The sequence below is a fragment of the Equus caballus genome, chromosome X (assembly GCF_041296265.1).
Source record: "Equus caballus isolate H_3958 breed thoroughbred chromosome X, TB-T2T, whole genome shotgun sequence".
Lineage (NCBI taxonomy): Eukaryota > Metazoa > Chordata > Mammalia > Perissodactyla > Equidae > Equus > Equus caballus.
In genome coordinates this window covers 130,009,061-130,024,697 of record NC_091715.1, presented here as the reverse complement: position 1 = coordinate 130,024,697, position 15,637 = coordinate 130,009,061, and the positions used below count along the sequence as shown (strand labels likewise).

The following is a 15,637-nucleotide window of genomic DNA, read 5'->3' as shown; positions in this document are numbered from 1 at the left end:
TTTGTGCTGTTCCTTAGAGACCCCATAATCTTGACTGGAAAGTGCCAGTTCTCAAACTGGAGACTTTTGTTTTCCCATCTTTCCCTTTCTGTGGCTGGCTTTACTGATCCAATGAAGCCATTGTTCTTTCACTGTGTGGCACACGGTCGGGTTCAGATGGCAGATTGCCAGCATCTCATCAGACGTTTTCCCAGTCTTTTAGCTCTACTGGACAGCCCCGAGGACCCTTGGAGCCTCCTCAAATTATAAAACCGTGGAGTTTAAGTTGTCTACGACCTGCACCTCCACTTAGACCATCAGCAGCGCTAGGTTATAAAGAGGTAATTTTGCTACATATGGTATAAAATGCTCCTGACAAGCTAATTTCGTAGCTTATTACAAATAGTTCTGTGGGAATGTGCTAGAATTTATGATAGGTGATACATGTCAGCCAATCTTAAATTGCTAGATTCAGTGATTTATCTATTTCTGAATTTTCCATTTCCCCATTGTTCATCTACAAATATTTATTGATTATCCACAGGGTTTATGTGCACTGCCTGGGTTGCCCCGGTCTCCTCCTGAAGTGCCTCTGATTTAACTCTATGATGATAATTCTAGAAATTGGTAATGATGTACACACATCTGACACAAGAGCCACTTCATTAGAGTCAAATTTCCAACCAAGCAGACCCAATTCTGTATTTTGGATCATTCTAATCTCTTAAATCAAATCAGTTAAAGTCTTATGAGACCAACCCATGAGTCTGAACTATGAAAGTCTGAACTATTTGCTGCAATTGGGAAGGGAAAAGAATTTAATGAAAGGAATGTCTTTTAAAAAGAGGCTTCTAAGCGACAACCTTAGAGGACATTTGATATTTGGGTAGTGTGGGGATTTCAAGGTTTTTTTTTTCTCTCGAAGTTGCAGTCAGGAAATGTCAGTCACTAGCTTGCGTAACTGTGTGGAGTGTTACCTTTTCCATCCAAACAGTGGCTTTTTTCCCTAGCCTGTTTTTCATCGTTTCAGCTTTCCGAAAAGATCCTCATTTATTAGTAACTGTTCTTTAAATAGGCCTTACTGAGTGAAGATTTAAGTTTGTGACAGTTATGAGATGCATCTTAGAATTATGGTGCAAAGGTGATATATTTCTATATCAAATGTGTGTTTTGATGAGTGACACAGACTTTGCTCCATTTCGAGTTTGTTTTGATTTCAAACACCATGCTACTGTCTGGGTTAATTGTTGCCTCCAACTCTTAGTGCGGTAAAGACAGAATGATATTTGGACACTGGAGGACTTTTTGGTCCTTTCAACCCGACATGATAGGAGAAATAATCCTTGAGCTGAATCTTTTTTATGTACTTCTATTCAGAATTTGGCCAGGAAACAATCCCACAGCTTTGCTTTGGAAATTGACCTGTGACACCTGCAATCATCCAATTTTCTTCTTTGGTTACCTAAACCAAGAGTGCCACTTCAGAGTTATCTAGGTCCCCTTTTTAATGATGGATATTTTGTAATTGTCAGTTACTAAGTTCAAATTAAGGTGAGCTTGGAAGGGTAAAGTTGACTTAATCCTTCACAGAACTAATCCATTAAAACTAAGGCATGATCACTTTGTTTCTGCTGGGAGAAGAGAGTCATTAATATATTCTTACTATGTAATGTGTATTTCAGTTATTTTCAGCATTCATTATTCTGCACAGAACTGTATTCCTTGGGCTTTTGCATGACGATATTGCATCTGAAACTAATGTGGGAAACATGATGGTATTCTCTCTGTGTGATTTATGATAACACTAACATTTCAAATGTTGTTTTAGAATTATTGATAAATGGATTTGGTCATTATAACCATCGATCTCTCACGCTCATCTTCTCTTTCTTTACATATTCACTTTAGAGGATGTCTTATATCTTAAAGGTAAGGGTAGCACAATATCTTTGGCTTACAGTGACATCATATTGCTGTGCTGTAACCTTTGATGAATGAAGCTTTCTTTTATGCTTGTTTTGTCCCTTGTTATAATTGGTGGCTAAAATATGAAGATGAAATTCTGACATGTAAGTACTTTCTTCAGAAAGCAGGCTCTTGTGAAATACATATGAAAATGTCATCTTATAATGCCTTAAAAATGCCTGTTTTCCTGTTAAATGCTATTTTTTCCTGTTATTTTTGTCGTGTGAGTTTTTCATGTCTGTCTGTTTTCGAGTGTAAGTGGATCGTTGTGGCTAAGTGGAAGACATTAAGTTCTTTGTATCTTATATTTTTAAAGTACTAATTATTATTCGTGCATTGTATGTGTACATTGCATGGGAGATCGGGATAAGATGATCACTTGGTTTGTTGCCTAAGATTCTCATCTGTTTACTTGGATGCTGATAATGAGCACTTTTTTAGACCTGCTGGTTATTCATATGGCAAAACAAAATTCAGTAATTCTTATCTCTTTTATCTAATAATTAAAAATTTGGCTTTATATATGTAGATTTAAGCTTGGCAGTAGGTAACTTACTCCTAACCCGAAATTGTTTATCAGGAAATCCTTCATTTGGCTCTTCTCTATGACTGCCGGGAAATTACTCAGTCTCTTCTGCCTTAATTTTCCCGTCTGACAAATGGAAATTAATATTCTTCTTTGTGGGACTGTTGCTAAGGAAAATTTATTTAACTAGTTTTGAAGCTCTTTGAGAAGTGATATATACTACACTGGTAGTTACAATTGTTATTTAATTCCCTTAAAACTGTATCAGTGGGGAATATAAACCAAATTAGGAATACTGTTATTTCTCTAGGATTGACGTCTATTACTTTCTCTGCCGCATCTTCAGTAGGCACACTCCATTCTTATTCCCATCCCTATGGCAATTGAGAGGATAATGCCATTGCCTCTGTTTTATTTAACCTTTTAGAATTTATTGGAGCCATTTTTATTGTGTATAGTATTAAATTTTGATGCACTCCTAGCTGAGACTGTCAAAATAAGACAGCCATTCTATTTAATTTCATTTGCTCTTTTTAATTTGTTTTTTTTGGGGGGAGAATTTTAATTCACAAGGAAACCTCTATCCTTACAGGAGTCTAGTAAAAGCCCCAAAACGATGAAGAAGTTTCTTCATAAAAGAAAGACTGAAAGAAAGCCATCAGAGGAGGAATATGTGATTCGGAAAAGTATGTGTTTTGTACTTTTTGAAAGTTGGTTATGGATGAACTAACAGAAGAATTTTTTGAAAGCAGATGTTTAAAGCAATTTGTTTTCAGTATCATCTATTACATAAAGGAAAATGTGTGGAAAGGTTTGATCACCTTTAAGATTTTTGAATAATCTGCTGCACTTTGTCATCTTAGGCAAACGCCATCTGTATGGTTTTCATGTTGAATATTTTGCACATCTGGTTTAGAACCACTAAAGGGACCCATTTGCTATGGCTACATTTTTTCCCCTCTTTGTTTCTGATGCCTGAGATACTTTCCTCTATTGAGATAGACTAAATAGACCCAAAGGCTGAAATCCATCTGGAAGTTTAATGCTCACTGATGTTCTCAGTTAGACAAAGAATCAGCCTGCTGACATGTAGAAACACGGCTTGATGTAGAGATGGGCTGCAAAGTTGGTCAGCCAATTGATATGTACATATTTGCCTCTACGGCTGGGAAAAAGGTACTTTGGGACACATGTGAAGGCGTAAGCGATGTATCACAGGGGAGTGACAGAACTGTGTGTATCAGTCAAAAATATAGTTTGGATAAATCTTTGCTTGACTCTAGCTTCTGCATCCCCCAACCCCCCACCCCCTGCCTGGGTGTGCACATCAGCATGTTAACAGAGTTCTGCCACTCAGTCATTTCAAGAATGAGTTGGAGGGGGAGCAGGAAGGAGGGAGAATCAGTGACTATGCTGGCTGGTTGGAAAAATGGGTGGGGTTAATGGGGGAAGCTTCCTAGAGAAGGTGAGCCTTGAAATTTGAAGGAGAGGAAGGATGTGGTATATCGGATGAGAACTGAGGCTAGCACCAAGCCCGGTGCTGTAATTGTGGCCTCTTAGAGATGACTGACAAGACTCTCCAATTTAGAGCTCTTGGTGGGCTTCAGAAGTAGGCCACTGTTGGTTCTGAACTCACTGATGCTGACCCCAGAGCTCCCTAGGGAGACTGTCACTCTTGCTCCATTATGAGGGTTGGACGGCTTTTTCTCCTGCCTTTCAGCATCACCACCAGCCAGAAAAGCCAGTCCCCAGCAACAGAGTGCAGTGCATCATTTTGAGGGTCTAGAGGCATATATCTCTATAAAAAGTCGTTATTGATTACATTTGACAGGTACGGCTGCTCTGGAAGAAGATGCTCAGATTCTTAAAGTGATTGAAGCCTACTGTACCAGCGCAAATTTTCAACAAGGCCATGGCTCAAGTAGGTTCCCCCAAATCACTTTCTCTAATGAATGATGTTTCTTTCTTACTGCTCACGGCCTCTTCGAAAAAGAGAAAAGCAGCCAGCCAGATGGGTTGCAGGGCGTGTAAAGCAGGTGACAGTGCAGAGGAGCGGCGCAGGACTGCATCTTTCAGATAAGGTGGTTTTAGCTACCAAGCGGTTTGTTTACCCACTATTTCTTTTCACCCAGAGAGAAAGAGACATGCAAGAGTAAAAAAGTTGGAGGTGATAGAGATGAAAAAAAATTTTTTTTAAAGTCATTCTCCTTTGAAGTACACAGATACCTTCACCAACACTAGTTAGGAATTGAAGAGCCCAGAGAGTTCCTGTGTCTGTGAACTGATGCTAATCTCTTCTTATAGGCAGATTTGGAAAGGAAGTCAAAATACTATCTTTGATCAGCTGCATATTTAAGCAAACAATGCTCACCAAACTCAAGTTTCAAAGTTGCTCTGAAAATCTGGAAATGTAGCTGCTTAGCAGGGGCTGTTCGGAATGTATCCAGTTTATCAGGGAGCTATTGGCTGAGGGTATTTCCCTGAACAACTTTCAGGCTACAAACTGAAAGCGAGATAATGTTTTCTGATTCATCCCTGTGCTTTTTCAAAAGCCGGGTCACATCGGCTGTGTCTTCTTGTCTTCCATTATTACAGACATTCAGGATACCCCGTGTGAGGTGTTTGCGTCTGCATAAGAAATGAGTTCTCCATGATGCTCCATTTTGGACAGCCACTGACCAATCACGAGTGTGGGAGGGGCCGTCTTGGTGGCCTGCCTCGACATGTGCTTTCAAAGTAACATGTCTTTAAGGCTGTCATGAGGAAAACGTTCAATGTGAAAGTTGACACATTTGACTGTGAAGAGGGGACTGTCATACCCTCTGCTTCACAGACAAATCCTGGCTGTGGCTTTGGGCCTGCCTAGCTCTGATAACAAGTTTCAAGGAGCCAGGAAAGGAAAGTAAGAGCGGTTTTTATCGTGAAAACTAGGAAAGAGAGGGGGACAAGGAGACACCAGAAGAAGCATCCCTCATTCGCTATCTGACCTCCTCTTCTCCCCCCACCACACCTCTCTTCACGTTGATAGAGTCAGTAGATGTGCTCGGAGGTGGAGGCAGGTGTTCTGGTCTAAAGAGACACAGTTTCGCCCCTCCTCCCTAGCCTGCCTTTTACAAGTGGAAAGTGTCTAGCTCAATGCTTGGCGTGCAGCAAGCCTTTTAGCATCATGGTGACCTACCACCCTCTGTCCCTCTCCAGCCAGAAGTTCTGTTTCCCTAGAAGTGACCGCTGTTGTTTCTTGCTGCATTCAGTCAGTGGGTCAGTCAGTGTGCAGTTCAATTATTAAGCACCTATGAAATGCTAGGACCTGTGGAAGGCGGAGACACATCCACCTCAGAGAAGGGGAGGTGATCAACTGAAGGCAGTGAGCGTATACAACTTGAAGAAATTTGACTTAGAAGAGAGGAAACGGTGGCTCAGGGAGACTGAAGACGAAGGGCTCGAGCTCCAAGAGGAAGGATCCAGAAGTGAGGGGGAGGTTGAAGGTACAGGAGAGCTGGATGGTCAGGTCCCATGTCTGTCCTGTCACCTCTTCCGTCCCGGAGCCTGGAGACAGTCTGAGCAGAGAGCAGGGAGGACACCTGCGTCTTTGCTGCTGATGTGACCATCTCCCAGCCCTGGCTCTACCCCTGATCAGAATGGTTTTAACTGACCCTTCCTTACCCTATAGGACTGTAAACAGAAAAGATGGGAGTGAGTGATGCTTCTGAGGCCCTTTAAGCACGTTGTATCCCAGTGCAGTGCTACTCTCTACATGATTTTTATTGAAATTACGTATTACCATAGCATAGGATGTGGTGTGCTAGTCCCTGGAGATGTGTGGGGACAGCATGGTCACTGGTCAGCTCTTCGCTCTGGAGGAGGCGAAACAGGAAAGGATGGGGTCTTGCTGAGGACGGTTATCACAGTGGCCCTTTCACATTATTTTTCCAAATACAAAATACCGCCCCCCCCCCCAAGATTGAATCAACGTATTGGGCCATTTCGAATTTCTCATGTCAGGAAGATTTCATCTGTAAATGTTGGGTGACTTCTCTGGGTGCAAAGTAGCAACTGCTATCAACAGAGACCCTTCGATAACAATGAATGGTCTTCACTAGTGACTGTCTCCTCTTGCAACCTTGTTTGTAGGTGCTCGCAAAGATTCAGTTCCGCAAGTCTTACTCCCCGAGGAAGAGAAACTCATCATCGAAGAAACCAGAAGCAACGGCCAGACCATCATCGAAGAAAAGTGAGCAGAGCAGGCTAAACCTTTCCTGATTTGCCTAGGGGCTGGAAAGAAGGTTCTGGTAGGGCAGTGTGGCTCTTGCAAAGCCCACACTGAAGGACAATCCCTCCTCATCTGGGAATGTGGCCCTCTTTGCTGATCATGCAGTTGGGAGGCTTGGGAGGGCTGCCCCCCAGCAGAGGGAGCGGAGACGGAGAGACAGAGGGGGCAGAGCTCTCTGTGTGGTGGCTGCCCCTGGAGCCTACTGCCCAGTACAGTAGGTGCTTCAGGGTATGCAAGAATTTCCCTCTAGATGGGTTTAGGTGGCATTTGGGAAGGCCACAGCACCCTTTTCTCTGCCCAGAGGGGTGCTTCTGAGTCAGGCTTTGGGCTTTCACAAACTTGATCACATTTCAAATCCTACAGCTATCCAGTGAGATAAGCATTACTTTCACCACTTTCAGAGATGAGGAAACTGAGGTTTAGGGAAATTATGTCCCCGGTCTACCTTTGCACAGTAGGGAGGGTGAACCAATGGGGGAAAATCAGGTTAAATACCTTATGGCTCATAAAATAAACACAAAGTCGCCAAATAATTCATTTGTTTAAACTTGAGTCATTTCTAAAGTCAAGCCTAAATTTGCATAAGACAGCATATTTCAAAGTGCTTGGCATCATCGATGTATTTTTCCATCTGGTATATGAAGTGATACGGCAAAATGGTAAAGCACTTGGGCTCAACAGAACAGCCCTGGGTCAACGCCAAATTCTGCTACTTGTTAGCTGTGTGACCTAGGGAAAGTTCATTCACCTCTCTGTGCCTCTGTTTCCTCATCTGTAAAATGGGTGTGATAGTAATTCTTTCAGGGTTATTGTGAGGTTAAATGGAATAGTAGTATAAAGGCTGGCAACATGGAAATCACTCAATAAATCATCATAGTTATAATTATTAGAGCTCTATTAATCCCCACAACAACTTGGCGAGGTTTTCAGGGAATGTAGTGTCATACCCATTTTGTATGTGAAGAAAGTAAGACCGAGAGAGGGTGAGAAGGAAATTGGTGACCCAAGGTTAGAGGACTCATAAGTGGTAGCATCAGAACTGGAATCCAGATCGCCAAAGTCCCTGTCCAGGGAGAGAGCCAGAGAGAAAATAAGTGTTCCCTAACTCAGCCAGGGCGCTTTCTCCTCTTTTGGAATACATGGGATCTTCCTGAAATAACGCCCCTGACTTTGTGTCATGTAGGATCATGTAGGGTCACATAGGTGAGAAGGGCATCCTACAGATATTGTAGGATGGCAGGGCCTTGTGACACCTCTCATTATATGTTAGGTCATGTTCATTCCTGCCCCAAAGAGAAAAATCCAAGCTTATCATGAGCCCTAGTCTCTTGTTTTGTACTCATTCAAGCTGGGAAGCGCATGGCAAAGGAGGAGGGAAGAATAGAAAAGGTGCAATGACATGGCGTTTGAATGAGCGTGTGTGGTGGTGGTTGTTAACCCATAAAAGTGAGAAACACAAGGACCATTCATAGTGGTATCTCTCCTGATCAGCTAGAAGGTCCCCTACTTCTCAGGATCTGGATTTCTGTAAAGCTGCTTTTATTGTCAAGTGTCACTTAACAACGCTTCAATGCCAGCTATTAATGTCTCAACTTTATGTTTTAGGAGCCTTGTTGATACCGTTTATGCCTTGAAGGATGAGGTCAAGGAACTGAAACAGGTAATGAAATATAAAAGTCACTTTCACAGCTCATAACAGGACCACTCCCTCTTCCTTGCCACACACTGGTAAATGCTCTCAGAATGGTCCCAGAACAGGGCAGTAAGGTGGGGATTTTTATTTTCCTTGTGACGTCAAGGTAGACTTTACTGATTTTGCCATGTGGTCTTGAGTTTAATTTCCTGAGGCTTGCTTATATCCCCATTTAGCAGTTTACAATAGGGTCCCAGACTTAATTACAACTTCCATGTTCCCATGTCACTGTGATACAGTGCTCCATGATGCACACTCTTCCTTGTGTTTGAGGATTGACTGTACCTGGTGACAGGGTAAAGGATGGATTGTAGGAGGAAGAGACTGGAAGACCACTTAGGAGGTTATTACAAAGGTCAGGGTGAGACGTGATGAAGTCCTGAACTGAGGTAGTGCCACTGAGGCTGCAGAGGAGGACAATGAATGTAAAGAAGGCACATCGCAGAGTTAGAGCCTATGGAAAATGGTGCCGTGATGCTGGGATTAAGAAAGAGCCAGGGATTGAAGATGAAGCTTCTTACCTGGGTGTCTAGTTTGATCTGGTGGTGCTCTTCATGGAGATCAGGAGCCACAGGAGGAAGGGAAATTTGCGATGATGGGGGAGATAGTTCACTTAGGACGGCGTGAGTTTGAGGTGCTTGTGACACATCTAGGTGGAGATAGCAAGTTGGCATTGGGGACAGTGGACCTAGTGCTCATGAGATGAGATGAGGTCAGTACCAGAGAGATTTGGGACATGCCCTAATAGATACTTGAATTGAAAGAGAAAAGACACTAAGTGAAAAGAGCGTTGAATTAGAAGAGGGCCAGGGCTAGAACCTTAGAGAATGCTTGTGTTTCAAGGAAGAAGAATGCAAAGGGTTGGTCAGAGAGAGGTAGGAGAGTCAAGAGGCTGCCCTGTCTTAGAAGCTGAGGGAGAGGAGTTGGAGGAAGGAAGGTGTAGTGAGTGGTGAAGGCTGCCAAGAGGATAAGCAGGAGTCCTGAGAAGGGGTCACTTTGGTAATCAACAAGTCTTTTCCCATCATAGGAGAATAAAAGAATGAAGCAATGCCTGGAAGAAGAATTGAAATCAAGAAGGGACCTAGAAAAGCTGGTCCGGAGGCTGTTGAAGCAAACTGATGAGTGTATTCGGTCTGAATCCAGTAGCAAGACCTCCATTCTTCCATAACCATCACTGTGCAGCTGGGCAGAGTGTGCCTTCAGGGCATCTTGAAATGTCCCACTGAGTGATTTGACTCAGTTTGCTCACTTCTTTGGTTTTTATTTTGTGTCTGAGTTAGTCTCTCTCTCTTTCTGTCTGTGTTTGCTTGAGTGTTTGTTGTTGTTTGGTTAGTGGTTGGTTGTTTATTTTTTTCAATAGGGGTAAAAGGAAGAGGTGGTGGTAGAAATCTCCCCAGAGTCTTTTCCTTTCAATAAGAAAAGGAAAGTTAGTACAGGCCAATGACTTAAATGGTCTTCAGCTGGCCTTCAGTTCATAGCGCCTCCTCAAAAGACTTTACCCTCGGGTTTCTTGTTAGGCTGGCTGCTATCCCAAAGCGGCTGGCCATAGCTTACTAAATGTGAACTTCACTTTTCCCCCCATGCTTTCCTGCACCTGGAAGCCCCTCAGTATCTAGTTTACTGAAGGCAAAGCTTCTTGAGCTATGACCCTAGTACAGTGAAAGACAAACACATTTGCCCAATGATCCAGCTGACATTCCCTGGACCAGCATGTACCACCCCTCAATACACACTTCTTTTTAATTACTGGCCTATGTTGTCTCTAAGACCAAGAAAACAGGAGTGCCCTTATTCCTTTTGTGTTAGTTTACATTTTAACTCTGTGGGGCAGAAGCTCTGGTCATCCATGCCAACACCAAATCCATTAGCAAATTGCACTGGACAATCCTCCCCTCAGCAACAAAGTTGACCATCTCTTCCCAGTGCGTGATAGGTTTTTTCCCTAGCCTTCTGCCTCTTATGTAAGGTTTATATTTCCCTAGTGCTTTTAGCCAACCCTACCAAGCAGTGTGTAAACTAGTATGTGTGTGCTTTGCTTACGTTTGAACAATATAGACTGAGCAGTTACTTTATCTACATTGCATATTCAAATTGTCACTTCTCATCCTTCAAAACAATCTGCGTTGAGGAGATATTGTGCCCTAGTAGACAGCTTTAATTCACCTTCTTGCTCTCCTATATATGCTGTGAGAAGCTGTAATATTCATCAGCCTCCTTGGGTAGGACTTCTAAGCATTATTTGCAGAAATGCTCTGCAGAAAAGGTCCAGTTCATATATCCAGAAAGAAAGGGCCCCTTTAGTAGCTGTGTGCTGGTTACGAGTGAAGCTGATTATTTGGAACTGGTTTACTCAAATTGCTCATTGAATCAAAGCATTGCCTTTGCAAGGATCTCAGAAATTAGAACTGTGATAAACCAAGCTTAGCAGAGGGTCACAGAATGGCAGCACACCCTTCTCGTGTGTGTCCAAATCTCACACACTGCCCAAATCTCGCATAGTTGAAAGTTAGCCTGAGGCTCTAGGACAGAGCAGTGCAAGCCCTCCCCTCTCTCTCCCAAAGACAAGGGAAATTTGGGCCTGGTGGGGAAGATCACTGCAAAGAGATATAAAGGGTCAATGGGTTGATCAAAGTTGTCTTCCAGATAGCCTTAATGGGTGCCTACAAATGTGGTTTTTGCAAATGTTGTCTAGAAACCAAACTTGAAGCTTGAAACCCCCAGCTTGCTAAGCCCTTTGTCTTTCTAGTCCTGGGGGTCTCGAGTTCCCATAGCTACACGGTACAGGGCTGTTGACTGCTCACTGCACAGCAGAAATCACACCATCCATAGGAAATGCACTATTCCTGCAGTTCAACATCAGCCAACCACACACAGCTGTCTTTGGAAGCTGAAGGGTGAAGAAGGTTTCTAGGAATGGCTGTTGTCCTGCTTTAAAGCACAGCAGTTTAGAAGTGCCATCCTTCGCCTAAGAATTAACACCACCACCACCACAGATCTTAGCGTCTGCCCTGTCTGTGGTTAGTCAATGGCTTGCAATAAATGTGCAAACTATATCCATAGGAAACATTTTTGTGATTACAAAATACTTTAGTTGATAGCGTATAGGATTGCTTAAAATATTGAAAGGTCTTTATTTTAAAGTGTCGTGTACATAAGCATGTTTTTGGGACTTGGCCTTTCTGATGCGAGGCCCTCGGTACTCTGGATAATGAAGCTTGTGCAGAGTGGTGTCCGCACTCACACACTAAACAATAATATAAAGGAAATGAAGCCATGTTAACGTGAGAGCAGTGTCTCCATAGTTGTGTTGTTTACAGTACTCTATAAATGGGTTCCTGTTTGCCTGTAATTAAACTGCTGCCCTTAGAGGCCTTTCAGTTCCTCTTCTGTCATGTCCCTTCTTACACAAGCTCAGATTTTCTAACTTGTTTTTATTTTGAAGACTTTTAAAATGGACATTTTCAATAAATAAGAATAACAGTGCTTTATAAAATAAGTCCTGTGTTTCTTTCTTTCTTTCTTTCTTTTGCTAGCTGGTGTGCAGAAAGATTTCTCATGCTGTGTCAGCTTCCTCTCCCGCTCCCCTCATTAGCTGTCTACTCTCATCAGACCCCCTAGCCAGCTTCTACCTTTGTCACTCAGGGCAGATGATATTTGCTCCTTACTTTACAGGGATGATACCTGCCATGAGACAGAACCTTCCTCAGCTTCTCCACTGGTCCTAACCTATGAACTGTCTGTACCTCTTCTCACCATTTTCCTTCCAATATTAGAGAAAGAGATATCCATTTTCCTGTTCAAGCTTATTCCTTGATCTTTAGTCTTATCCCCATCCCTCTTTATATTTTGCAGGATTTTGTCTATCAGTGATATCCTATATTTTGGCCACAGTTGGAATGCTGTTGTGAGCAGTCAGGATGAAAATATTTGGCCCACCTTGAGATAGATGTGCTGGATATTATCTGTTACTACTCAGCATCCATTCCTCTCTCTTTTATGTTTCCCCACCAGAGGGCTAAAAAAATACGTATCCCAGACTCCCTTGCAGCTAGAGTTCAGGATACAATGTGAGTTCCGATACATTTTCAGTTCTGCCAATGAGATGCCTTTACACAGTGTTTGGAAGGCTTAAGTAAGGCAGAGGCTGTCTTCCCAAGGCGTGGTGGCTAGCAAGCAGTTCCAAGGTTATGTTTGTGGCTTTTGTACTCTACATTCCAGTGTGTCTACTCACAGTGTCGTGGATGAGAGACTGTAGTGGCAGCAGTGGTGGTATCAGCAGCAGCTTCCTAGACTAGATTTGGATCATAACCACAGTGCTCTGACCTTGAAGCCATTAGTCCAATGAAAGCCCCCTGACTTCCACTTATGTAGCCATCGATTTTCAAGGTACCTAAGGTTACCTTCTGCTTGAGACATCTTCAGCTGTTTATGTTTCCTACTCTGAAGCAATAAATATAACATTGCATCTCCTGTGTGCTAGGCCCTGTACTAAATGTTTTATGTGGTTAAGCTCATGTAACCCTCACAACAATCCTTTGAGGTATTTACTGTTGTTATCCCTGTCTTACAAATGAACAGAAGCAGAGATGTTGAACAATATGCCAGTATGTGTGGAGCTGGGATTAGAGAGCCTGGTCTGTCTGCCTCTCGGATCCATACTCTTTCTACTACATTTCCTCCTCTGCACTTGGCACCTGCTAAGTAGGCTTCTACCTCAGCCATCTGGTCTTGTGAAGTTGCTAATGAGCTCTTAATTGACAAACCCAGGGAACACTTCTCAATACTTATCTTGACCTCTTTGTGGTATTTGACCCTTACCTCCTTGAAAAATCTCTCCTTTCTTGACTTTCATGAACCCAACTTTCCTAGCATTCATTCAACCTTTCTGACCACCTCTCAATCTTCTTTCTTGGATCTTCCTTCTGTGCCTTTTCCCTGACCCTGTTCTTCGACACTCTTTTCCTCGTCTCTTCCTTTCTGTAGCCTCTTCCTGGACAACCTTGTCTTCTCCTATAACTTCATTTATCAAAAGGCAGATGACTCCTCCCATGTCCATATTTTTCTCCTGAGCTCCAGACCCATGGATGCAGACACCTTCTGGACACCTCAGGTTGGGTGTCCTACAGCACGTCAAATTCAACATGTTTGAAACTAGACTTCTCACTCCTATTCCCAAATCTGTTCTTCCAATGTTTCCCACCCTGGTGAACGGCACCCATGGCCACTTAGTTTCCCTGGCCAGAAAAATGGGTATTATCCTTCATTCCACTTTCTCCCTCAACCCTGCATAAGTCTAGTCTTCAAGGCTTACCATTTTTAATTCTGTCATATCCCCTGAATTCCTCTCCATCCTCATGACTGTTGCCTATTTTTGGCACTTGTCATCTCTCTCTTGGACTAATGCATCTCCTTGCCTCTTGTGTCATCTTCTCTAGTCTAGCCTCTTTGGTGTCAGTAGGATGATTATCTAAAAGAACCGACTATGCCATTCGTCTATTTAAACATTTAATCTCTTGCTTCGCCCTACCACACTCGGTAAAATTTCATCTCCCTGAATTTCTACTAAGTCCTGTAATATGCCATTTGCCCTGCCTAGAATCCCTTTTCCATCCCTGTCCATCAAGCAAATTCTTTCCTTTCCATTTAGAATAAGCTCAAGTATCTATGTAAACTTATGATTTCTAAAATGAATATACATATGTGTCTGTGCATGTGTATGTACATTTATATATATGTAGTATGTATGTTTGTATGTATTAGGATTCCCAGATAAAATACAAGATGCTCAGTTAAATTTGAGTTTCAAGTACACAGCAAATAATATTTTGGTATAGATCATGTCCCAAATATTGCATGGGATATGTTTGTACTAAGTTTTTCGAATGTTTACCTGAAATTCCAGTATAACTGGGTATCCTGAATTTTTATTTGCTAAGTCTGACAGCTTTAGTATATATGTATATATATAAATGCATACAATTCCTAGGAGCAATGACACCCTAATAGCAGTGAATGCAGCTAGTGCCCAGAACTTGGTTTCTAGACATTATATTCTGCACTGAAAGGAACCAGGGCTCCTTGGAGAAATGGCTGATTCTATGGCTGAGGCAGGGGAGGTACCAGATGAGCCTGGAACATCTTGTTGTGCCAAAAAGTAACAAAGTGCTGAAAAAAAAAAAGATAGGGGCATGTTGCAAGGACACAGGTGCCAACTTGAAGAGGCTCCCGCTGGCCAAATAGGGGACAATTTGAGCACCAAAATAAGGACATTAATGAATTAGAAAACCCTGAAAAAGTAGAAATCTATGAGTCCATGCTGATTAATAAATAAGTGGAGAGAAAGGGAAGGCTCTTGTTTACAGACTGTGCTAAGTGTTGCCTGGTAAATGTGGAAGAAACACCAGAATTGGAAAATCATTATTTTGCAACCATCGTAGTAAAGACTGATTCAGGCAAAAATTATCATTGGATGTTAAATATAGGGGGAAATGATGATGATGACCTAGATACTTGCAAGGTCTTAAAGTGTTTCCCCCAAAACTGCTCGCAAGTTGCAAGGGGAAAATAGTAACTATGGAGTGGAGAAATTGGCCAACACCTTAACTGAGTGATCAAAATTCACTTCAACAATGAGAGGCAAATGGCCATCATGTGCCTCCAGGTGTGATATCCTGAGAAGGACACCACATCACTTATGTAGTTTTCCATCCAGGAAACATCAGAAAAACTCAAAGTAAGGACATTCTTCTTTTTAAAGGGGAGAGATTGTTACTACATTAGCCCAAAATGCCAAAGTCATTAAAGATGAAGAAAGGCTGTGGAAATGTTCCAGAGTAAAGGAGACTAAAAAGAGGCATGACAACTTAAGGCAATACCTGACCCTAGATTGGATCCTGTGCTGGAGGGGAAAAATGATATAAAGGAGATTATTGGATCACTTAACTGAATTGGAATGCAAATGGAAGATCAGGATCTATGTTAATTTTACTGAAGCTGATAACTGTACTGTGGTTATAAACAAGAATATCTTTATTCTTAGGAAGTACACACTGCTAAGTATTTAGGGGTGAGGGCCATGATGTACACAACTTATTCTCAATTAATTCAGAAAAAAGATATACCTGTTATTTGTACTATTCTTATTTTTGCAACTTTTCTGTAAGTTTGAAACAATTTTTAAATAAATTTTAAAAAGTCAACTCAA

General features: G+C 42.2%; 1 protein-coding gene across 10 annotated transcripts in view; it reads left to right on the top strand.

Annotated features, from left to right (window-relative positions):
• The window catches only part of ARHGEF6 (Rac/Cdc42 guanine nucleotide exchange factor 6), a 105,698-nt gene extending 90,061 nt beyond the window's left edge, over nt 1-15,637 (top strand). For 4 of the 10 annotated variants that reach the window (XM_001489854.6, XM_070258215.1, XM_023634027.2 and 1 more), the window contains 7 exons: nt 195-320; nt 1,888-1,908; nt 3,063-3,156; nt 4,302-4,391; nt 6,602-6,701; nt 8,346-8,400; nt 9,461-15,637. In XM_001489854.6, coding sequence (XP_001489904.4) covers nt 195-320; nt 1,888-1,908; nt 3,063-3,156; nt 4,302-4,391; nt 6,602-6,701; nt 8,346-8,400; nt 9,461-9,601 — 627 coding nt within the window. In that variant the 3' untranslated portion in view covers nt 9,602-15,637. The remainder of the gene's footprint in view (nt 1-194; nt 321-1,887; nt 1,909-3,062; nt 3,157-4,301; nt 4,392-6,601; nt 6,702-8,345; nt 8,401-9,460) is intronic. The other 6 variants (XM_023634028.2, XM_070258216.1, XM_070258219.1 and 3 more) reach the window with 3 other exon arrangements.